Raw genomic sequence first — 26,446 nt, forward strand, 5'->3', positions numbered from 1 at the left:
TAGCATAACATGCCATATAATATTGCGTTACACTGTGCGTGTTGTGATTTCATTTATGTTGTAATAATCTCAATTTCCACGGTATCATACTTTAGTCTTTTTTGGGTGCCATTTCATCCCAACTGGTAAATCGATCAAACAATTGTGTTGGATGTTTGTTGCTAGCTGATTGTGAGTGATCAGTAGAGAACCTACACTACGTTTAGTATGTATGCATTTTGTGTAAATGCATATGAAGGTAAACTGTGTCTTATCTTGGGAGCTCTTTCTAGAATAGTACCTGCATGGGTGGGTTTGCCAAAGAGTTATGTTTTGTCTGGATTGGGTGGTTCATTATCCAACGCCTGGACGGAGTGAGGTATTCCAATCCCACACACACTATCCAGGAATATATCCGGAGGGCCTGACTAGCAGCTCCGCCGCTTTGACATTTTTCTGTTGGGTGCAAGATTGGGGCTGATTTCAGAGCTGAATGGGTTGCTGTTTCCCATCCGTGCCCTCATGGCAACATTCTATTAACATTCACTTGAAGTGTGAGGCTGTTGGGACATTTTTTGTCAAAACTGATTTTGGTTTCCACTCCATTCATGGGTACGAATGATGCACTATTGTGTGCATGAAGTGGTTGTGTATTTACACTGGAATCATGTAAGTGATTCTACATTGCATATTGGTATGACCTATGACAATGCTGTAGCTTGCCAAATATATGGCTTTGGTGCTATGCTGGACACATGAAAATCTGTCTAGTGAGTGCTGTATGAAGGTGACCATTTGAAGAAGAACCTGGATGGCATTGATATCCTATTTCTCCATCATGGAAATCCCTATCAAAGTTACAAAAACCTCAACAGCACCAGTGTCCTCCTTAAAAAAAAAATTTTGTATTCATAAATCAGGCATCCATCGAGGCACACAAATACAGGCGGATATTCAATAGTTAAATCTGCTGCATTTTTCACATTTGCTGAATTCCTTGGCTCCACCCTTAAAAATGCTAAAAAAAACTGCAGCATAAAAACCACATTAGGGCTCCAATGTAAAAGAATAAAAACAAGAGAGCATGTCTTAAATTAAAATTTTGGCTTTCAATCCTACGATGAAGGCTGTGGTGGAGACAAGGCTAAGTAAACAGAGGAAGATGAGTGTAGCATTAAAGTCAAGGATAAAGGGACTGCAATATTTTCTAAGGAGAAATGCCTCACTTCCCGCAACCCCCTGCATAGCATAAGCAAGGCCTGAGACTTCAAACAAATGAAGATTTCCCTCTCTGTCGGACATTCTTCACTTACACTTCAAAACACCAAGAGGGACTGAGACTGCCACTTTCATGAATATAAAAAGTGTAGCATGTGCAGTAATACACTGATAGACCAAGTACCACCAAGGTCACTGTGTAAGCTGTCAGAACCATATCAACATGAACCTGCCCAGGAGGTTTCCTCTTTCCTCAATGTCAAGCTTCTCTTTTTTCATACCAAGTGCATGCAATTCCCAGAATTAAGAGGGGTTTTGCACACTAAGGACAATTTAAATGTTATGGGTTGGAATTCATGGGTAATCTTTCAAAGATAAATTAACTTGCAGAATGATCAATAGCCATCAAAGGAAAAAGTAATGTCAGTAATAGTGGTGCAAATGTATAGTGCATTTCCTCTACAGACGTCTGCAACGTCACCCCCACTAAAGTCTGTAGGTCTGTAGGCTGGAGCTTTTATGCAATTCCTATTGTATCATTGACTGTCATCAAGCAATGACATCACAATACTCTGTGATATATGTGGAGGCCAAGATGCCATGACTGGATGTAAAGTTTTTTCTGGGGTGCTAACCATTGGTTGGGACGTTTCAAAAATAACATTTGCACAGCAATCTTAAAATCACTCAGCTGGCAGCCAATGGTTATTATTATGATGATTTGATGGATCCTTTGGTGGATACAATGCTGCTGTAGCAAAGTAGGAGCTGAGCATGAGTTGCTAACTCCTCACTCCAGAAGACATCATTGGTCATAAAGATAGATAAGGTAACAGTTCAGGGGCAGGGTTACACACATGGACCGCTTGCTGAGGGGAGATACTGAAGGGCTGAATTCCAAATGCTGACCCAATATCAGTACAAGGTATGTAGGGAAACTATATATGTTTTGGTATAGCTGCTGCTTTCTTTGACTAATAGAGCTTTATAAATTGGACGGCTGACACCTTCAGGCACTATGGGCAGGAAATAGACTGACATATTAGGAATGAGCGATGAATTAGGATTGGGGCCTATTTAAGATTTACCTTGATTTGTATATCATCAGCGGAGTTGTTTATAATTATGATCATTTTAATAAACATGATTTATAGACACATATTGTAGAATAAATAATCACATGATAGCAAAAGACCAGTCACTGTGTATTCATACTGGATTGGGGTTATAGAGAGGTGAGATGGTGTGGTGTAACGGGCTGCGTTGCCGACTTCGAAGTTGGGGGAACCAAGTTCGAGTCTCGGCTCAACATCCTGTGATTCGAAGCAAATCACTTAGTCTCCCCGTGCCTACAATTCAGCGCCTTGAGACCCGCACAGGTGATTTGCCACACTGTACAAATCCTGGATTCATTATTTAGCACGGGTCTCCATTTTTTCATCAACTGCAGATAAAAGATTCGCTGACAAGTTTGCCTGACTCCTAACACTCCCTATCTAACACAGCATGTCTCACAAAAGGGGAAGTGAGAGACATCTGCCAGTTCTGCATTTTTCCAAAAGGGATAAAGAGATCTATCAGGTGTGGCTCTAAAAATGTTTGGTGTGAATATGACAGGGGAGTCCTAGGAATAGAAATGTAAGCATTGAAAGCTTCCGTAAAGAGTTTTGTTTTCAGCATCTTTTTGAAGGTATGTGTGTTTGGCATGGTTTGCAGATGAGGGTGCAAGACGTTGTAAAATCGAATGCATGTCCAAGTTAAAGAATTTCCGCTCTACTACTGTTTAAAAAAAAAATCTTTATGACCATCAGATTAGTGTTATTCAATCTGAACAGGTTGTCAGATGTATGCTGCGGGGGCCAGCTTCTGGAAGTAGATTGGGCTAACTGATTTGTATACGCAAAATAGTACTTTGATGGTGACTGTCTATTAAACAGGGAGTTACTGCAAATGATTTATTGCTGTGGTAACGTTACCCTGTTTTTCTTGAAATTCAAATAAAGTCTGTCACTTGGTTCTGAACCCTCCGGAAGATTTGGATTTCTTTCTTTGATGCTCCCAACTAAACAGCATTGTAATAACTTAGGTAGGCAAATTAGGGGTCTTGTCAGTTTGATTCTGCAACTTGATTGCAACAAGGGAATGACCTTTCTAACTCTCTTAAGGAGGACACTGGTGTTCTTCACTACAGCAGACACCTGATGATTAAAGGAGAGGTCTTGGTCAAACTACACTAGCAGGTTCTTTATTTATTCACTAGTGACTGGGCGCTGTCTACCTCAGATGGCCAAACAGAGAAGAATATATTTCAGTTTTAGACCTATATAAAGCAGAAGAAATGTCCTTCATCCATTAATAGATGTGTCAGAGATGATAAACAATCTTAGTCCGTAATTCCAGTCTTTTCCACATGAATGTGGGATTTGTGTGTTGTCATATTTTTTAAATTGTAACCACTGTTAGGAAATCGCATCAGCTAATAGTTACATGTAAATATTTAAAAGAATCAGTGATAAGGATGATGCCTGAAGAACACCTCATGTGATTGATTCAGTGGTGGAAGATAAATTGGCTATTTTGATAGGGCAGCTACACTTCGGATGGATCTGATGCAAAGAATGGTTGTATTGGCCCATATCTCTAGCCTTTGGAGTAGTGTATTCGGGTAATGTTATCGTATGTCACTTACAAATCTAAAAGGGTGAACACCTCAGAATGGTTTTTATTCGGTGAAGATACAAGATCTTCTCTGATTTCACACAGTCAGTGCGTCTTCAAGGTTTGAAGCTGGGTTGCCATTCATGCAGAATTCAATGAATTATACATGTTTTGAGTTTCCATAAACTAGCAAATTTACTGATTACAGTATGTTCCTGATTACAGTATGTTGAGCAGCAGTAAGATGGTAATAGGTCATTAGTTTGCTGCAATTGTTTATGTCAGTAGATTTTTTTGTAGAAGGGTGATGGCTGCGTGTGTAAATGCTGCTGGAATTGTGTTGAATTTCAAAGATTTATTCAATAGTTAAGTGACATTAGGGGCTAAGATGTCCGTTCATTTCTTTAAAAGGCTCCTGAGAATGGCACAACAGGCAAGGAGGATGCTTTTCATTTTGAGGTAATTTTGAGGTCTCACTGTGGATACAAAGTAGGGAGGGGTTGAGACCGGGCCCCTATCTTGCCAATGGGCATATAAAGGGGATTTGATCTCCAACTTGAGAATATACTGTTGAATTATTTCAACTTTGGATTTCAAGTGTTCACACATTCATCGTAAAATTTAGGAGTTGCAGTTATGGCATTGTTATAGGACTTGCAATCTGTAAGTTCTCTAAAGAGAATGAATATTTCTCTTTGTTTGACGCATTCATGATATAGGAACAGTAATAGGCTTTTTTGGCAGTGTGTACTACTTTGTGTTAAACAAGCATTCAGATTTTGCTGGTCATTGTGTCCTTGTGATATTAAGATGTTCTTCAGTTTCGTTCAATTTTATGGCAGTCTTTTGAGCTGTGCCAAGTTGACAATGTACCATTTGTTATTTTCTGTATGTGGTTTTATTTCTCCAGTGGTCTGCAGCAATCACACCTAGGGTGTGAGTAACTTTATGTTTGATGTTTTTTAAGAGTCTTCATTCATTGTCAGTAGGAGGAGAGTTCAATAATTTAATATGGGATTCCTAGAATGTGGGAAGTAAGGTAAATTTGTATATGTATTTTTCCAGACAGCAGAACAGGAAGACAAGGAGAGAAAGACATCATTAGGTCAGGATTGTGGTTGGATTATCAAATTTGAAATGGCTTAACTGTGAGTGAAGAACAGATCCATGATGTGACCTAAAAATCAAGTAAACCATGGATCTCAATAATCTCTGGATCCGTCAGTCTTTCGGTGACACATCACTATTAAATGCTTAGGTTGTTATTTATAATGAAGGGGCACTTACCTGTCCTTGACCTAAAGAAATGGCTGTTAACTTCTTTGAAAAACGCATCTCTTCAGCAAACTTGTAGAGGTCGACAGCAGGGTCAGTGCCAGGAGAAAGCACAAAAATCAACGGGATAACAGGCGTAGAATCCTTGTACACTTCAGACAGATCAGACGTCTATAGGAATAAACATTAAGATTGCATCAGGCCATGGCCTTGGTGGAACTCTTATCTTTATTTACATCCCTCTGCACCAAAATTCTTTACACTTATTGTACTTCGCAACCCTTTTCACCTATCAATTTATCTTCCACTCTTCCTAGAGCATTCCAATATCACCATTTCTGTCTCCACTTTCCACTTTACATCATTTTATATAATTTACACCCCCCTTTCCTACAATAATTTCAATATCTCACCCATCCCAATTGCTATCTCAAGAACCAAAACTAATTTTTTCTTTGTAAAGTCCTTGAGTTTCTCTCTCCAATGTACCCTCCTGAGCTTTGCTTCTACCAAACACTATAATGTGGTAGTTTACTTCATAGTTTGTTCGAATTTAACAAGAACACAGCTTTCAGAATACATGTTGCTGTTAGATTTTAGGGGTGGGAGAAGAATTCCGCTCTGCCTGTGGAGCTTGCAGAGTTTTCCCCACTTTACACAGAGCCCGGAGTTCCTAAAAAGTCTGCAAAGTGACATGGAGCAGAGTTTTTTCTCTCACTCGCCAATGTTAAGTTGGCAAGCAGGAGAAATCACAAAGTTGGCGAGCACGAGCAAGATTTCTGAACGCAAGCGGTCGTGGTAGGCCACAGCCACTTGCGATGAAAAAACTGCTGCTCAAGTTGAGTAAAAAATCTATTGGAGTGGCAAAAAGAAGTTAGCACACTCTCTCTTGCACTCAACGTGATGCCATTCGTGCGGATTTTACAGAGCTGAAAATCAGCATGAACAGTGCAGTTTACCCAAATCCCGCCGCTCGTGGAACTCCGTGTAGAGGGGAGGAGTTTTTTTGGCAAAACTCCACAAACTCTGCCCAGGCCTATTAAATTTATGCACTATTTGCATGAAATCTGATACATAGACTACAAAGTTGCAACGAAAAATAATTGAGCAATGAGGAAGTTGTAATAATCAGTTAAAACAGTTTAAGAATGACCATCGATCAGGAGCCCCTTTGCTTCTCTCTCTACTGGCTAAGGATCAGGATTTCCCCTTTCTGTACTATTGCACAAGATCAGCCCTCACCCAAATATACGCCATTCTTTTTCTAGATGTAGTTGCTGTATATCCTGTTTGCTGTGTACAGCACAACTTTGTTCCCGAGCTAGGCATACACTATAGAAATTCCAAAATATTTATGTCAAATATGGAATAATAATGTGATAGAAGACAGGCCGAGAAAACACCTCTAGGGTTCCATATGCAAATACAAAATAAAAATGTACTCTTTATGAGGGCTAGTATATTTCATAAACTTCAAACCTACTCTACTCCACTTGGGGCAGGTTACACAAGCACCCCAGGAACACAGGTGGTCTTTGTTTTTTATAATTTGGTAATTTGTGCTCCTCAATCAGCTCCATATTACTGAAGGGAAAGCAGATTTTGTGTGGTCCCTTCTGTAATGTATACTGTGCGGACACACTCATGCCAGAGCAATGGTAAAACAGTCTCCGTCAGCACTGGATTTTTCATATATTCACATACTTGAACACATCATCGTTACCAGACTGGGAACTCTGGTTAACCATTGCTCTCTAGAATTGTAACAGCATACTGTACAACATTTTCAAACCATGTAGAGAAAGAAAGATTACAGGGATGACACACATGCCGTCTGTATTACCTGTTTGCACCTGCACTATTATTCAAGGCATTCTGAAATTTACCTTCAAATGCCAAAAAAGACTATCAGGGGCAGAAACAGACATTTGTTGTTACTGCTGATTGAGGAGATAGGCAGGTCTATGCCAGCCAGCTTAGCACTATCAAAGAGAAAAGACTTTTGGAAATTCCAGTTCCCTCAGGGAAGTCAAATTCAGCAAAGCTTACACTGTCTAACCCTGCTGGTAAGGTTCAGAACTCTGGTCACCCACATAAGGAAGATTAAAGGCAAAAGAAAAGAGAAGCATGATAAAGAAAAAAGAAGCCTCATTCCTCTCACACAGTTCATCAAACTAACACCCCTCGATGTAAACATGCCAGAAAGCTAAGCATTCTGCTTCAGAATCCACAATCCCAGTAAGGAAGGCCAAAATCCAGCTGTCTTCAAAAGAGTTGATGAAAAGCAGATCAAAACAGAGTGTGGTATCACTGGCATCTCGCCCTACATTCAGTGCCAAAGTCTTTGAGTGCCGGCTCAGTTGAAAAGAAGTTACCTGTTAACAAGGCTCCTGCCTCATCCACTTCAGGTATACAAGGAAATGGCTTATCATAGACTGATTTGCTTTTAATGGAAGCCAGATCAAAAAGCTGTCTCGTCCACTGAATTTGAGGTAACTTTTCAAATTCCAGCCTGACCATTGACTATATCTTTGACTTGTTCGTTGATGTGTAATCCAGTCTCATTGAGGACATATCCATCCTCAGCATGACTGATTGCCTCAGAGACTATGGGCCTCATTACGACCGTGGCGGCTGGTGATAAGCTGGCAGTAACACCGCCAACAGGCTGGCGGTGTACCACCAGCGTATTGTGACCGTGGCGCATTAGCCACGGCCATTCCGCCGGCCCCTCCAGCGTACTCCCAGGCTTCCGCCTGGCAGTCATAATCCCCAACCGCCAGCCTGTCCACGGTGGTAAACACCGCCATGGAAAGGCTGGCAGTAAGGGGGACTCGGGTGCCCCTGCACTGCCCATGTCCTTGGCATAGGCAGTGCAGGGGCCCCCAGGCACAGCCCCATCGTACATTTCACTGCCCGGATTTCGGGCAGTGAAATGCGCGACGGGTGCAGTTGCACCCGCTGCACATCAACATTGCAGCCGGCTCTATTATGAGCCGGCTGAAATGTTGATGTGACTTTTCCGCTGGGCCAGAGGAAACTATGCTTTTAAAAATGCTGATGTCCATACAAAGAGTGATATATAATATATTTAAAAATACATACAACAGTTTACAGTTAGTGTCAGACAACTCCAGTTGTGTAGATTGCTCTTTGACAGCTGTGCCTTCACTCTCATCCTCCAATGGACACCCTGCACCCACAATGGTATATTCTAGGGATGGGAGGGCAAGTGATTTTATAGTACCACTTTGTAGAAGATGAATCACAAGATTCTGAGACACAACTTTTATCTTGTACAAGGTATTAATTTCATAACCAAAAAGCCAGTGGCACTAGGAAGTATACATTAGCTGCTCTTCTATCTAATCTGGCTCACATGATCAGGCTCCATAAAGTATTATGGTAATATGGATTTATGAGCCTTATTCAAGAAGGAAGGCCCTCAAAGTGTGTAACCAAAGGTAACCTTCATTAGTATTTCAGGCATCTACTGCTGTCTAACATCTTCCTGACCAACATCACTTGAATGGCACTGACTTGATGGATCCCTTCAAGGGACTCTTAAACTTTGTGATGACTATTCATTTGATAGGTTTTCTATTTGTTTTAAACATTTTTGGACAGTGGGCTTATTTGAAAGTTTTGATTGTTACCTTTTCGTCCTTAAACAATCAATCTGTATACACATTACTTTTCCTTTCACCCTCGATATGCGAGTGGTATTGAGTTAAAACATTCCAATGTGTATTTCAATCTTTATATATGCTCTATGTTGATTATTTCTCAACTATTGACTGTAGCGTGTTCCTGCATTTCTCACAGAATAATTTCTCCACACAACTAGACTACAAGAGGTGAGACCAGAGATAGCTCAAGGAAGAACTGCCCCATATATCTTTGTACATACCAGGACTTGTGTAGCACAGAACGTGTGTGTTAAACATTTAGCTACTCTTCTACCTCAACCCTATCTGTGGGAATCTGTGTGCCTTCAGTTGAGCCACCACTGTAGCAGCTCCACTGAAGGCACTGAACTTTGCTGAGCAGGCACCATGTTTAATGTGCTCATTCTGCAAAGTGTTTTGTTTTCTGAAAAACAAATTCTGTAGGTGGTATGTTGTATTTCAAAACAATGATAGCATGTGTATCGGGTCCAATGAGAGTTGTCCTTGCTGGGGACCGCCATGTATGTCACTGTGAACTGTGTACGGAATACAAATCTCTTGTTTACTCTCACAATATATATATATATATATATATATTCTCTTTCTTTTCATGTTTGTAGCCTCCTTAATCTTCTGTTTCCAACACATCCTGCTTTATGATGCTCTTATTACACATAGCTCTATCGTCCCATAGCATTCAGACACTCAATCCTCTTCCTAATCTCCCTCACCACCATGTATATCCATCTGTGCCTCTCAATAATTCATCTTTTCAGAACTAACACCACTAATATAAATGAACTTACAAAGAAAATGTACCTGCCTCTCATGACATAACTCACCGTAGCATGTATATGCTACGAATGCACATGCACAAAAAATATGTTCTGCCACACAATGCAACTGCTTGAATTACCTGTGGTTCAATAAATCTCTGTCCCAGGTTGGATGCGACAAAGTCCTGCATGGCATTAGTAACCTTATCCCCTCGTAGGCAACGCAAAACCAAAAGCTTCTGGAAGGCATCAAGTTTATTGTTCCACTCACCAGGCAGCGGCTCCCTGAAAGAAAGTTACAGGGTCGCTCATTCAAGTTCCAGTGATCATGTTAATTCAGATTATCCCAAACTGTGCTCCCAATCCTTACACTGTACAATATTAATGAGATTCTGGCATAGCCTCCATACCAGTGTCTTTATGCCTAATCGCCAAATAAAACAAAGGTTGCAAGTCGATATTAAACAGATAGGTTACTGGGAGAAGAATTAATTCCCAGTCAGTGTAATGATAGCATGCTTTAGCTTGGGAAAATTATATAAGCAAATTGTGGAAGTCTAGTCTCAATGGTAACTGACAAAACACAGCAGTATTGGCATCCCTCTATCTTTGTGAAACAGTGCATGTGTATGTAATTTTGTGTTGCTTTGGAGAATCTTCCCTGTGACATTTGGAGGTAATTTGCATTTGGGGGTTGAGCTAGTTCAGACATGCTTACTTGCGCAGTTTTGTTTATGACAGACTCCCCTAGGCATCCTCTTCAAATAATTTCTTGGATGATTTTGAAATTTCTCTTCAGGACTCACCTGTGAGGTTCAGCACTGTCAAAGATTGTCTTGAAGCCATCCAAATGAAGCACAAAATGATGTACGAAGCCTGAGAAGTTCTTCAGGATATCAAGGGCCAGGATATCACGCCAAGCTCTCTCGCTTAACCACTGTGGTGCTGGGTTTTCCTGAATGGTTTCAATTGTTCCCCCAGAGAGCAAATAGCGCCATTCATCCTAAAAATCCAAAAAGAGAGCCATTGCGTGAGAGTTGAGAATAAAGATGATATACCTTTGCAAGATGGGAAAGGCAGTCTGGAAGAACTGAGAACAAGAGAAAACCACCACAGAATCTGAGAGGAATGCATGAAAAGTTTGGGTAGGTGCAATGTTTCTTAAGGTCTTTAGTCAGCCACCAACAGATAGCTCAGGAGTAAGCATAAACATTCATCTCTGTGTGATAGGCAGGCTTACTTAACAGGGTATGCTGAGTGGGATGACTGGATACGCAGCTGTAGGAGTGCCTGTGATGTGTATGAATTACCTATAAATACAGAGAATCTGTAGAGTGTGTGAGGAGCTTGCAGGGGTGCTTCTAGCAGGGTAACCCTGCAGTGTCTTGGCACTGCAACCCCTGCATAGACGGTAAGTGGAATAACATCATCCTTCAGAGTGCCCTAAACATGAATATGGTCCTTTGGAGGACAGACCAGACACTAAGCAATCAAAGGGCTTTACTGTGTGAAAGAAGGCCCAGATCAACAGTGGGAAGAATACCCAGGGCCATCCTGTAACAGCAGCCAACCTTCATGGGGCACACGGTGTAGAAGATGGAAAGAGGTTGGAGAACATGGCCCTGATGACATCTACTTAGGCAAAAAGGGAACAATGTTTTGCAGGCCACTATTGACAGGGTTACCAAGTTCCATAAAAAAATCATGCACGCTAGTTTACTAATGAGGAACACAGGAGTTTCATGGTCCTGCGTGCATCCCCTTACTGTAAAATGTGCCAGCTGAACTCCTGTCCTGACATAGGAAAATGAAGGAAAAAGCATAGGAAAGAACAAGGAAATCACAAAAGAGATCATATCTACAGCTGTTTTTCCCTGCATCCAACTCAAGTAAGCCAGCTGAGATTCCATTCTGGTGCGGCAAAACACCAAAATTGAGAATCATCACGATGTGCTCAAAATAAAGCAACTTGGTCTATGAAAAAACATGTTCATGACCCAAGACTTCCCATTAAGGAGAAAAAATCAAATTTTTCAACAAAAAGAAGCCTTCATACCTACAAAATGCTCAACACAGCAATGTCATGGAACTCATCTACAACTCACTCTGTCTTTTTTAAGTTAGCCAGCTGACACCCAGCCTGTCAATATGAAACATTAACATACAACAAGTAAACAAGAAATACTCAAAATCAACTAACTGAGGCAGTCAGCAAAAGCACATGATAGGGTCAACATGCTAGTCTCTCTCCCATCACAGTGCTGACAAAAATGAAGCCTGACACTTTCATGTCCAAAAATAAATCTAAGAATACCATCTATCAACCTGTTTCAATAAAACCAGGACAACAACCAGATAAAAGCACTTATCATACCCAAGAGTATGATAAGTATAAATAAACAAGTCGTTTTTACTGACCAGACAACAACCACTCTACCATCTTAACTGGTCTCCCATTAAGAACAAAAGCCCTCAAATGCAGACTCAATGATGCAAGATCTACATCAAGGAATAATCATCACCCACATGACCTAATCCGGCAGACTGGCTATCAATGAATGAAACTAAATAACAGAAAACTTGAACGTAAACATAGGGGAAACTAGGCAGCAAAAATCAGTACACTTGCCAAGATCACATCTATCAGCAATCAAACATGCTGGTTCACCTGTAATCGCTCACACAGTTAGAGTGCCACTGTGCAACACTAGTGGCAGTTGAGTCCTGTACAAGTGCCAGATAGCATAACATAAGCTTCATTCATGGGTGAGCTTCACTTCACTGACAAGGGGTCAGCCTTGTGCCAGAGTTAGCCCTCAATTAAGTCACAAAGCCTCAAGTTTCCAGATAGGATCTCTATGCGCACCAACCTCATAGTGGAGTCTTATGGTGGTTAGGGAGTGGGATCTCACAATAGCTCACAATTCCATGCAGCCTTTCTCCTGTCTACCACCCTAGACCAGGTATTAGACATTTGTGGGTTACAGACAGGGAGGGCAGTGTTCCTGAAATTTGGTGAAGTAGACCAAGAATGGAGAACAAAACTTAGTTTGTGAGAGTGAGCCACAGGTTCTAGTATGAATTAAGTCAATAATATTTATCTCTGTGAGATTTGTGCAACTTAACTACACTGGACAGCGCTGACTCAATAAATTGTTGGAACTGATTATGTTTTCCTAAATAAGGAACATGAATGAAGTGTAAATAAACTTCAGAGTATTGCACCCAGCCTGCTGATAAACAATAATTATAGGATCTGTGCAAATAGTATTTATCTATGGTCCCTGGACTCTTGATAACTGCATGCTGTCACTAGATCTTATATTATAATGGCTGAGGGAGACAACGTCAAAATAATTCTTCATAGTGGTCTAGGATGTGTGCCTGCTCTTATCCATGTTAGCGCTAATCACAGCATATTGACGTGGGGGGGCACATACAGAATACCAGGGGAAGGGTGTGATGAGTTTAGTAAGAGTAGCAGCATGGGTATCTCCTCACCAGGTCGATCTTGCCCTGGTTCATCATAATCCGAATGCAGAGTAGGAAAGCAAACATCAGTTTGTGTTTCTCAAACAGGCTTCGGCAGACATTGCTGTACAGACTGAATGTAAAGTATTTGTTGATATTTTCAATTCGATTCTCCACCGTTTCTGAAACATCAAGTCAAGTGTTAGTGATACAACATTAGGACAGATGATACAGCACTTTCTTATAAGAAATACAAAATAATGTTCAGTTAAAGCAAGAACAAACCATGTGATTTGAGAGATATAATTTGTTTTTGCGGAAGAAAATAAGGTCATATCATTCTCCTATTCACATTGAGATGCACTTGTTTTTTAGGAGTGAATGTTATTGCAGCCACTGTGAAAACTAAAAGGCCATCACAGGAGATGTCTTCCTTTTTATACTAGTTAAGGTACATGGATCATATATTAGAGGAAGGGAGTTAATCCTTCTCTTTATTCAAGCATATCTCTTGCATTTTAATTCCTTACGTTTATAAGAGGGAGATGAGTTGTACAGAATAGACAAGAAAATCAGTACATTATGTTTCTTGTATATTGTTTCTCTGTCCCATCTATTTAACATCAGGCTCATTTGGCTGCCAAGCAATCATATGATTCGGTCCGGCAAAGGGATGCCAGACTCTTGACATGGCAGGCATGCCAGAAATTCCTATGGATTTAATTTGTGTTCATTAAACTCCCAGTCATATGGAATGCCTAATGTGACTACCTGCTCTTTCAGAGTTCATGATGCCAGACATGAAGATGCTTAGGAACCATGTTAATGAGTACTGGTACATCGGGTCAACATTTGAGAGATCAGAAACACAGAAGAAGAGGATTTGGGTGCGAACAGCCACAGGTACATATTGAAGGCGGGTGGCATCAATATCTTTCTCTGTCTGTTCAGCCACACGCACTTTGGCCTATGGGAAAAATCAAGAAAGACAAAACAAAATAACACTAGTGAGCAACATATAACATGCCTTTGGGTGGTCAGTGGTGGAGAAGCAAAGTTGATATGTAAGTTACAAGATAAGCTTTTTATAAACTAAAATTATAAAGAAAACATGCCACTGACCTTGATCTCACCCGCTTTCTGTTTTGAAGCCTCAAGCACTCTGATGAGTTCTTCATCATCTACAGGGTTACCCTCTGAGGAACTAAGTCTAAAAAGTATTTGGTCCTCGATCTCTTTCAGTTCCTGTTTCATTTTGGCATTGCTGATTATCAGCTGGTTTTTGGCTTCCTCTAGGTCTGGACGTTCCTCTGCCACCACTTTACCTAGAAGTTGGTCTTCCAGGCCACTGTCAGAACATATATTAAGATTACTTCTCATTGCATTTTAACAAAATATCCACTGTGATCATTCCAAAACAACCTCAACCTACCTTAAATGATCTAAATTGTTACACTCACCCTTCATTTCCCCACCAGAGGCTCATTCAGGTCAAACTGCCCATTCAGCTCTACAAATGGCTGTCAAAATCTCACACTCAATACAGTCAATATTAACCCCTATGGAGACTCGTGTACAAAGTTACAGTCTTGTCATACAAAGCGCATTCCCTAGGCTCTAGCCTTAGTCACACATTTTTATCCTCTACCGATTTAAATGTGGTTCAATGTTGCATATTTCAACAGTGCATGCCACACATATTTTGATAGGCTCATAGTGCCTGTGGTGGTCAATCTACTATGTTGGTGTATAAAACCAGATTAGATGAGTAAATGTGTGATTCGGGTAATCGAATTGGCATACAGCAGTTTCTTATTTTCTCCACATAAAATAAGCTCTTGCTGTACATCTATTCTAAGTTGCATAAAAGAACCATGATGGTACATCGTTCTAGTTCTTGTTGACTCGGATAGGCCACTGCACAGGCACTTGTTGCACCATATGTTTGCTTGAATACCATTAATACATGTAGGAAGGAGGGCAGTTGGGCCACAAATTAAATGTGGGTGTATTTGTGATTATGTACTGCAAATGTAGTTGAAAAGAAATAAAGCTCTATAGTCTTTCCAGCTTCACATGTTCTTTTCTACATTTAAAGTCAAACATATTTCAACTTATATGCTGCTACAACCAATATGAAACCTCAAATAACATAATAGCTCTTCTACAATCCACACACATCTGGGTTACTCAAATTATAACGGTCAATGGGACAAGATCCCTTCTCATAGCCAAATGGTACAAGACTTGAAGAACAAGTTACTCACTTTGATAACGCCTTATCTGTGCAGACTCTATCTAGCCACAGATCCCTTATCTTATGATATTCCCCAGGGATCAGACTGGATCTGGAAGTTTTGAAGCAGTACCACTGCCCACCAGTAGGTGGCATCATTCAGCTCCCCATTGGCTGTTCCAGAAATAACATATGCAGTACCTATAAATGCTCCACACCAGCACACTGATGTCAGTTACTTTTGGATTCTTTTCATGCCAGGAGCGCGGCAACTTGTTTATCTGATAGAGACTTCTAGCCATAGATTACTTACCTTAGAATAAATATACCTAAGCCATGCCTCTCAGAGCTGGGTCTGCAAAGCAGATTTAAACCAGAAAGTCATGTAGGACCAAATGGCGAAATGCCCGTCATGATGGATGTGACTGTTGAGTCAATAGTGCTTGCCAAATGTGTGAGGAGATGCCCATGTTGCTGCCTGACAGATGTTCAGGTCATGGACTCTGCAGGCTAACACTGTGGTCACAGCCTTGGCTATGGTGGAATGAGCACATAAGCCATCAGGGGGTTGCTTATTGGCTAACGCGGAGCAGAAAGCAACACAAAGTACTACCCACCTTGAGATGGTCCATCGTTACACAGCCTTCTCCTTCTTGGCGCCTATGTACCTCACTAAGCGTTGATCATCCACACAGAACTCTTTTACTCTTTGGTGTGATCAAGATAGAACAACAATGCTCTTTTTGGATCCAGGTGGTGAAGGCTCTCCTCCTGTTTGGAAGGGTCAGGCAGAGCAAAGAAGGTAGACCGGATGGAATGGAGTCACAGCCTTCGGAAGGAGGCATACTAGCTTGTCTGCATAGATGGTGGTGTGGGGGGGGTGGGGTGCTGAGAGTGCCTGCAACTCGCTGACCCTCCTGGCCAATGTAATGGGGACTAGAAAAACAGTCTTGAAGTTTTTTGATGCGCACCATGAAACAAATTTATCCTGTGGGCGTACACTGATTTGCTGGAGGGATGCCTACCTTGCAGGTCAACATTAACGACCTCAGGAGCAAGATTGAAAGCTGTTAACTGTTGCCACTCAAACTCCACGCAAGAAGGTGAAGAATGCATAGTTTTGGGTGCAGAACCCTCACCTGTTGCTGCAACAGAAGATCCTTTAGAAAAGGCAGCCTGATCAGGGGACCGTTGCTCATGCTCAGCAGCTCAGGATACCAGACTCTCCGTGCCGATACGGAGACACAAGAATAACTTGGGCCCAGTCGTTCCTGACCTTACTGAGAACTCTGGGCAGGAGTGGTATTGGCGAAAAGATATACAGGAAGTCCACTTAAAAGAAAAAGCGCCTCCGAGTAACAGCCGCCTTAGGAACTTGAGCGTGCAAAATTGCAGACAAGGATTCTCTCCACTCTTGAAAGAGACATTGTACCACCTCCAGATTAAGATGCCATTCGTGATACGGTAGGCATCTTCAACAGAATTTGTCTGCCCTGGTGTTCAGAGAGCCCACCAGGTGTTGAACCATCAGGGAAATGTCCTGTCATTCCAGTCATGTCCAAAGATGCAGAGCCTCTTGACAAAGGGTCCATAAGCTCACACATCCCTTTTTATTACAGTACCACATGGCGGTGTTGTCATCTCTGAACACCTTCACCAGCCAGCCTTAAGAAAGAAAGGCTTTCAATGCCAAGCGGATCGCCATCAGCTCCAGTGAGTTGATGTGAAGTCTGTACTCTGCCAGAGACCAGATTTCCCTGATCCCCACCTCTCTCGGATGGCAGCCTCATCCCAGAAGTGGCACATCTGTGACTAGTTAGCTCAGGTTTGGGGAAGTGTAAAAGGTGTGCCACTGACCTAAATGCAGTTTATCAACCACCACTGTGAATCTTTTGCTGTTCTCTCTGTGATCTGGACCACGTTGGAGAGATTACTCTGATGCTGTGCCCACTGTGACGTCAGTTACCACTGCAGAGCCGACACATGCCAACAGGCACGTGTTACAATCAGGAGGCCATGATGCCCAACAGTTTCAGAGTCATTCTCACTGAAATTCAAGATAGAGGCTGAAACATCAGTATCATAGCCTGAATATCCTGGACTTACCACTTGGGAGTATAGGCCCAAAAGTGACCTGTGCCCAAAACAGCTCAGATGCAAGGGAGCATTTGAGAGGGATCCAGGAGTAACTTTGACACCTTGATAGTGAAAGCCAGCGAGTGCAACAGGTTTGCCAAGCAACTCGAGGTGGGAGACAAACACTAGAGTGGTGCTCGTAAGCCCGAAGGAGAGCACGGCAAACTGAAAGGACTCTTGGCTCACTATGAACTGTAGGTAACATGTATGGGCAGGAAGGATGGCGATACGGAAATACACATCCTGCAAGTCCAATGCTACCATCCAGACTTCTGGATGTAGACAGAGCTTGGAAAGCATGAGCATTTTGAATTTCTCCTTTTTCAGAAAGGGATTGAGAAGGCACAGGTCTAGGATAAGACAAAGGGCTCTTTCCTTTTTGGGCAATTGGAAAGTAGTGAGAATAGCAACTGTGACGTACATCTGATGCCGGCACACTCTCGAAACCTGGGCCAAGGGAGGCAGCACCTCCTTGCAGAGGAAGGAGAGGTGCTCCTCCATCAGCCAGACATGTGTGGGAGGCATGGGTGAGAGGGTGCTCACCAAGGGGATGAAGTTGCCTCTTTAGAAGATCTGTAAAACACACCAATCCGATATTACTGACTGCCAGTGGTGCAGGTGATAGCGTATTCTGCCTCCCACTGAATGCACATAATGGTCAGAGGGCAAACTAAAGGGAATTAGAAGCTATGGCTGCAGGGGAAGTGATGGATTGGCCTGACCTCTGGTTCCCTGATCCACATGGTCAATTGGACCTGCATCCTCAGCCACAAAAAGGCTGGGAAGCCTGTTGTCTGGTGTGGGTGGGAGGGTATGGACATGATTGGAAACCTCATGGCCACGAATGCAGCGGAAGGTGGACTGGGGTTGATGTGGGGCCATGGAGGAGCCCAACGACCTAGCAATAGCTCTGCTGTCCTTAATGCACCTCAGCACTGAGCCCGACATCGTTCCAAAAAGACAAGAGTCATTAAAGGGCATGTTCATTATTGATACTGAGACATCCCGTAAAAAGCCAGTGGTTCTCAGCCAGGCATGTTCGAAGGGCCACTGATGATTAAATCACTCCACCCAGCAAGTCGGTTGTGTCCAGTCCACATCATATGGTGGACTTTGCTGCATCTCGCCCATCAGCAATAACTGGGACAGTATGGCTTGGGCACACCCAAGATCATAGGCAGCACTTGTGCAACCAAATCTCAGATTATATGAGAATATTGGCCCAAAAGCAGAGAACACCCTCTTGCGAAAGGTATCCAGTTTCTTGGCCCTATCCAAGTTGAGCGGTAGGGAACCTGCCAGTGTTGACTCTAGAGGTGGAGGCTTGGACCATCAAGCTCGCAGGGGTGAGGTGCTGGGCAAGTAAAATTGGGTCCCCAGACGGGAGGCAATGGATGCTGGCAATTGTCCAATGCACAGGAACCTGTATGCAAGGCTTGGACCAGGCCAGGGAAGTACGTCGGTCCAGGTCTGTGTTGGGAGTCAGGAATGATAATGGGGATGGTGCTGCCTGGGGCATCCACGGCACTGGAGCTGGCGCCAAGGAAGATATCGTTTCACAGGCGGCTCTGCTCCAGATAGTGCTGGATACATGGTACTTGAATGGCCCTGGGGGCAAACCTGCTAATGAGAATCCGGGGGGGCTCCAGCGGGACAACACCACCCAAATACCAGGTGCATGGCCTCATAAAAGTCTTTCAGCTGGGCGTGGGTCGTTCAGTTCCAGAAAAGACAGGGAAGCATGGACTCAGGCTCAGAGGAAGCAGGAGGACTGAAGTGTCAATGCTCCCACACCTCGTCAGAAGACTTGAACAGGTGCAGGGAAGCAGAAAAGCTCTTCAACTTCTTAGATTTTGTTTTGTAGAGGGACTTACTCAACAACTTTGAACAAGACAATGACAGCTGGGTGTCACTCCACTAACTGTCCTGGAGGCTCCAGGACATTTGGAATTTTGAATGTCACGTTGTGATCTAGGCTGCACAAGGAGAAGCTTGAGAGAACTCTCTCTTAGCACCATCAGGTGCATGGCATTGCAGACCTCGCAGGTCCCTCTCCAAGCACCACAGAAAAACCAAGAGTGGGTCTGTAACAGATGTCTGCCTTCAATTGGCACAACATGGTTCAAAACCTGTTTATTTGGTGATATCCTAGACAGAAATTCTCTTGAAAAAAGATTTGCCAAAACATCAAGGTAAAAACAGGCAAAAAATGGCTGAGGGTAGCTCTTCAACGATCAGCAATATGGGGTGCTGAAAGGAAAGAACTGACGTCAGCACACTGGGGTCACTCCTATATAGATACTGCATACATTATTTCCCATGCAGATGATGCAGAGTTTACCAAAAGCCACCAACTGTGCACAGGTGTACTGCTCAAAAATGTCTGGGACCAGTCTGATGCCTCGGGAATATTCTAAGGTAAAGAATCTGTGACTAGAAGTCTCTTTCAAATACACCACTCAAAAAGTCCTACACACGTTTCAAAATATTATGCATGCCTTTCCTCATAAGCTTCTTGCATATGTAATTTATTCTGATATCACACCCAAAATAGCACAATAACTGTTAAAGAGCTTTTACACTTCACTGTGGCAACTGTCACATCATCACCTCCAATGCAATATCATTACAGTTACAGACATATACAATAGCTATCACCAAGTCAAAAAAAGTATTTGGCATGGTCATTTGATCCCACAATGCCAGGCCCCACAATGCACATGCCATGCATAGTTTCAGATCCTGATAAGCAATAGGGAATTCAAAGAAGTAAATGGGTATTTTTTGCTTCAAGAGAGCACAAGTCAGATACGTCACCAATCCTATAAACCCTGTCAAGGAAGGGTGTGGCCCTTGAATATCGAAAGCACAATATCGATGAGACACAATATTGAGGACAGAATATCAAAAATAAAATATCAACAGGTAAGTAAGTATATATTTTCTACACCTAATTCCAAATACATGTACCTACATGATACCTATATCATCAAAGTACATAGATGTGAAGTTAGGAATAGAAAAGCTATTATTTCATATATGGGCATGCCTTTCATTGTTTTGTCCATCGATATTCTGTCTTCATAATCCTGTATCACAATACTGTTGGTGTCATTATTCAGTAGCACATTTCCAAGGAAGAACATTACTGGTTACCTGGGAGAGAGAGTGAAATTGATGAGTGTGACCTTGGAAGAGATTTCAGGGGTATAGTGAGGATTTGGTAGGTTGCTTGTGATATACATTTTGAAGTCAGCATGGTACGGAATCACTGTGTCTCCCAACCTAATCACTATATTTCCTTGCTGTTTGTATGTCTGAAAAACAAAAAACAAAAGGATGTGCTAACTAAAAGAAGTGAAACACTTTAGCATTTCAGATACAGAGCTACAAAACCTTAGTCTTACAACTATCAAAGGCAAACAACTATAATATAAAATACCATTCATCTGCTCCACATTCCTTGCAATGGCTCTGAATATCCTGCAGCTACTCACATGTTTGCCAAATACCTTGATACTTCGCTAAGTAACTTGGTGGGACTTCACCATAGGTAAACCTACCAATATTCCTGATCTGATTTAATCTGCACAAATGGCGTTTCTATCTAAATATATAGGTATCATTTGGACACTTATCAACATGGCCATGTTATACTTAAATCCATAAATATTTTGTGACTATTTGGCATAACAAAAAAACAGCATAACAGATTTGGATAAATTCTAGTTTCCCACACAGAAAGGTGTAGGAGTGTGAGAAGATGTGTTGTAGAATGGATTGACTGCAATTGCTAATAAGCAGTCATACTTGTAGGCTTTGGATTAGCTTTAGATAAGAGGTTTCCCAAAGCAGGCAAAGCAATCTTTTGGAGGAAAGAAAAATAATAAAATTGCATGTTATCACATAATATTTTTGATTGTTTATAATAGTTTTGAATTATTGTTATCAAATCAAGTATTCAACTACATCCAGATATTATTAGGTTTTTTGACCATCTGAAGGGACAGTAAGGGAAAACTTTGTTTATCAGCAACTGGAACTGGTTGATAATTTACTGATTGAGTTTGTAGGCTTTGCATACAAACCCACTGTTTCTCAATCCATACTTCAATACTGAACAATTCTATTTGGAATACATTACATGCCTTCCTTACTTATTTAATTGGACAGCTTACTCGGAAAAAGCCTTTGACTATTGTAATCAGTTTGGTACTTAAATTATAGACTAACTAGCATTTTGCCATATTCATAGATCTTGGCTCCAGTGGCTGACATGAGTTTTTAAATTGTAGGAAAACTGTGCTCTGTGGTACTTCCATCATTTATTTCTATTATTATCAAAGGGTCAAAGCGGCTCTAGAAATGAAAGAATGAAGGTCTACCCAGGCCAACATTATTATGATATAATTGACATTTGGAAGCTTATAGTTGGGACTACAGTAGCTGCAGATTCACTATTTGTTAATATAGGAACTACTAAGGCAAATGTTGGATTACATCTTTTTGGTATTAGTTCTTTCTCATTGATAACTTTAACTATTATGTTGGATATTCCTGTTTTCAAGCTTCTCGGTGCAATAAAAGTAATTCAGGTCAAATGTCATTTCCTAGCAGTTGAAACACTTCTGATGCTGCATTTTATATGCAGCGGGTTAACAATTTTCATTTTGGAAGGGGGAATGAGTTGGCACAAACATTGGGTCTTGCTACATCTTCACTTAGTGCACAAAGAAAAACGTACAAGCCTTGGCAATACTGGGTTTGATAGATTATAGTGTTCTCTTTGTTCCCTGTGCAAATTGGTACCAATTTGCGGTGGAGTGAGATGTGAAAGTATGCAGTGCATCTTGGCAGTCTAAGGACAGCTAAAATCTCCTCCCTTAAGTCATAACAGAACTTCCTGCTGTGTGACCATCTGAGAGAATTGTGTGTGAAGTAACTTATTACTGTAAGTTGTCTGAGATCTAGAATTTACCTTCATACTCCAGATTTCATCCTGTTCAGGAAAAAAAAGGAGTACAAGCCTTTATTGGAATCTGGGTATGGGCTACAGAGTCCCATTGTTCAACATTATGAGTGTTTCAGACTGTAACATGGGAAGGTGCTAATGCACCATATTTTCACATTGGGCACCGCAGACGTCTTTGGATGAATTCCCATGTGTGGCTATAATGAACAACATTTAGGACGCATTTGTCAGTTGTTGAAGCATTCTGTAATGAAAATCAGTGCAAACTCTTTGCACAATCCATGCCCTGTGGACAGGAGTATGCACACACAGCCTGTAAATTGTCAACACCTCTTTGTGACTTGCTGTTTACTCTGGAAGCCTGCTTTCGTTTTACCTTCAGTTGTGGGGAGCTTGCAGGGGATTGTTTCTGAGGATAGGACATTTAGTGATAGATAGTAAAACTGCTATTGTTGTTTCTGTGGATATGAAAGGGCATCTGCCATCAGTATTGTATCTGCATAAGCTTAAATAAACTACGTCTCAGCCACTTGAAGGCCGAATATAGCTTCCCTATCAAAGGGCATGCCCAGAATGCGATTCTGGTTCTCTGACCAGAAGAAGGATGTGTACCATGACCACCCTCTATGTCTGGAGAGCCTGCTGCTCTTGACATCAGATGAAACACTGGTGTAATAATGTCCATGGTGGCATCTATCACAGCCATGGATCTGCCTTTGCCTCTTCATTTTGGTTGTCCAGAATAAGGTCAATATTAAGTGCGAGATCCAACCACCTCTATCTGTGACATAGGTCAGCAATGGCAAATGTTTTTCCATCTTAATGCGCGTAGCTACCAGAGTGACCACTTGTTTGCCAAAATTATCCATCTTCCTCCCCTCATGATCTGGTGGTGTGGAAATGTGGGGTTATATGATCTTCTTTGGTTCTGCTTGCATGACAACCTAGTCTAGTTTGTGCTTGCCTGTCAAATAAGTGGTGTGTTGTCAACTGGTACTAATCTCAGCAGTTGCCTCATTTTTAACCCTTCCTGCCACATATCATCTATGATTGGTATGGATTTTATAGCTCTTCTAGCTACCTCCTTAAAATCATACAGGAGGCAGTCAGTCTCTGAATGTGACTGGTACCTGAAAATACTTGGAAGCTCTCTCAATTAGCATGTGAAAATGCTCATTTTCAACCAGGAGAGAATCTGCTAATTGGAGTGAAGGATCCCCTGTAGCAGTAACCATACTTGCGACGAAGTACTCTTTCTGCCCAACTCTAAGTGCCCTTAGTACTTACCTGTTACTGTGGTTCTTCAGTGCTGATATGAGTCATAGATTCACATGTGCTCCAATTTATTAGATCAGACTAATTTTCTAACCCTTCCAGTCTTTGGGCCTCGAGGAATCTCTTTCTTCCTTTTCAGGGAGATCTGGAACTTTTAACAAGAACTTCTTAAATTACAATGGTTTGGAAACATATACATCAGTAATTCTGTGTGCCAAGAAGCAAATGCATATTTGATTCACTTTGCTTTCTAAGCAAAATATGCCAGCTAACAGATGTGACAGGTACTACTCATCTCAAATAAGTGTTCTGTACAGGTCAAGATATATTAGTCTAATCTAAAACTCCAACTGTACTGCCACCAGCAGCTCCACATGGATGTGACAGGTGGTGTGCCATCAGCAGACGAGGAATATAGAAGGGGAAGATATGAAGACTAATCTTCCATACTACCATTGCTACCTTAGTGAGGGTAGAGTTGTATACGCTTACATACACTGTGCATGCCCAGATAGGTCTATTTTAAGACTGGCCCAAACTCAAATTAAGGGTGTGAGAGAGAGAGAGTGAACAGATACGGTAGAAATGAACAAGTTACTTACCTTCGGTAACGCTTTTCCTGGCGGATACAGTAGCTAACTGTGGATTCCTCACCCTATGAATTCTCCCAATGGGCCAGCATTCAACGGAAATTTTCTTCCTAGCTCCTCACGTCGATGGGGATGTCACGATTGCACAACTCCGGACGCGACTCCGTGTGATGTCATCGGAGTCATAAGAACTCCTCGCCGGCGTGCTGACGTCAGTTTCACCATTTTTTAAATTGCCTTCAAGGCGAACAGGTGAATACCGACCTCACAAGCACAACATGTGCCAATCCAACAAAAATGTGTGTGTGTGTATATATATATATATATACACACACATATATATATATATATATATACACACACACACACACAGAAATATATATAGATCACAATATCTGTTTATATGAAAACTAAAATATATACATTCTATCTATGATAATCAAAGTCTTGGTATGACCAGACAAGCAAAGGGGAGGCTGGAGGGACTGTGAGGAATCCACAGGTAGTAGCTACTGTATCCACCAGAAAAAGCATTACTGAAGGTAAGTAACTTGTTCTTCTGATGGATACAACTACCTGTGGACTCATAACCTTATGAATAGAATCCCAAAGCAGTCCCGCACTCAGAGGTGGGTGCCTGACTGGTCAAACCAAGAAGTCCTTCAAAACAGATCGGGCAAAATGGCCATCCCTTCTAACTTCTGAGTCTCAGCAATAAGCTGGTGGCATTGCAATAAGGCTTATTGTGGTAACACTTGGCACAAATGGACACGAGCAGACATATCATACCTACTCTCTCTGTAGTGGGCATAGTTAGTTTGTGATTATGATTTGTAGGAACATGTAATTCTATCTGTCTGCAGCAAAATAGTTATGACTTTTACAAAAACATCAGGTAGAATTTTAAGGTTTAAAGATTCTTCATCCTTTTCAGCCACCATATCTAAATTAAGGAACTGATTCTAAGATATAGAATGTTGTTAAGGAAGTTTCAATGTAATTGAAAGAGTAGGTGAACAATATCCTTGAAATAATACAACTCCCTCTTAAACTTACTATATGTGTCACAATTTTTGATGCTTCATAATTACTTATTTAAAAATGGTAATAGGGCAGAATACTTGCAGATAAGTTATCACATGCACTTGCAAACAGAATACTTTGACAAAGTAGCTTTGGATTAAACTTGTTGCATGAAACTTAGTCAATAATCTCCTTGTACCCCCAAGTCACATTTCTTTTAGTTTCTAATTTGAACCTAATGAAGAAATGTGAAATGTAAAAGAAAAGTGAAGTTGTTTTTCGGAATACAATGGTACCTGTTTCAGTAGCACTGGTTCCAGGGCAGGATCCAACTCCTCTCCAACATTCTCTAACATGAATGGCTTCCCAAAGCGAATGGCATTTTCCAAACTACGCAAGAAGTCCCGGTCACTTAGCTTCACCACATCTATCGTATTATCCTTCTCCTTGAACGGACAAAATGAGAGATACACATGACTGGACTGTGGCATTATATTTAAAGCAACAGCACAACACCTAAAAACCTTCATGGAAATAATTCATTTTAAGTAAGTTTCAGTTGACTTTAATCATTCATCAAAATAAACTGAGGAAGCAGTAGACTTTAAGACAAGAAGGCACACCTAAAATGGTACACCACGTCGACATCAGGAACACCATTTTATGTTATGTCATCAACATATGTATTGTACCAAACCAAACAGAGCTATTATTTGCCAGACCTGAACCGGGATAAATACTTATATCACAGACATTTTTTGAGCTGGAGTAATTTACGGCCAGATGTATGAAAAAAGCCTTTTGCTATTCGGAAATAGCGATTTTTAAGAAATCGCTATTTCTGAGTCGCAAAATGCTATGTATCATATTTGCGATTCGGTAATAGCGATTTCTTAAAAATCACAAATGCTATTACCAAATCGCAAATTACGATACAGCCCCCATTCGCACGTATGGGCCTGTCTTGCTGATATTTGCGAATTTTCCTAACTGGAATTCGCAATTTGGGAAATGCAAACTCCAGGGTGCTGGGGGCCTTAGGCCCCCTCTTCTGCACCCCAAAACAATTTTGGAAGACATGTAAGGTGCACACATGCCAAAAGGGCATGTGTGTGTTACATGTCAATTTTAATTTTTAATGCATTTTTAAAATTCGCACATGGTTACCA

The 26,446-nt window shown here is 41.5% G+C and overlaps 1 protein-coding gene across 1 annotated transcript in view; it reads right to left on the reverse strand.

Annotated features, from left to right (window-relative positions):
• The window catches only part of DNAH1 (dynein axonemal heavy chain 1), an 827,745-nt gene that overhangs the window by 96,077 nt on the left and 705,222 nt on the right, over nt 1–26,446 (reverse strand). The window contains exons 62-69 of the mRNA XM_069206595.1: nt 25,574–25,723; nt 20,574–20,734; nt 14,168–14,393; nt 13,817–14,012; nt 13,076–13,227; nt 10,381–10,577; nt 9,715–9,859; nt 5,143–5,301 (exon numbers count right to left, since the gene is read on the reverse strand). Coding sequence (XP_069062696.1) covers nt 5,143–5,301; nt 9,715–9,859; nt 10,381–10,577; nt 13,076–13,227; nt 13,817–14,012; nt 14,168–14,393; nt 20,574–20,734; nt 25,574–25,723 — 1,386 coding nt within the window. The remainder of the gene's footprint in view (nt 1–5,142; nt 5,302–9,714; nt 9,860–10,380; nt 10,578–13,075; nt 13,228–13,816; nt 14,013–14,167; nt 14,394–20,573; nt 20,735–25,573; nt 25,724–26,446) is intronic.

Source organism: Pleurodeles waltl, chromosome 9, assembly GCF_031143425.1.
Source record: "Pleurodeles waltl isolate 20211129_DDA chromosome 9, aPleWal1.hap1.20221129, whole genome shotgun sequence".
Classification (NCBI taxonomy): domain Eukaryota; kingdom Metazoa; phylum Chordata; class Amphibia; order Caudata; family Salamandridae; genus Pleurodeles; species Pleurodeles waltl.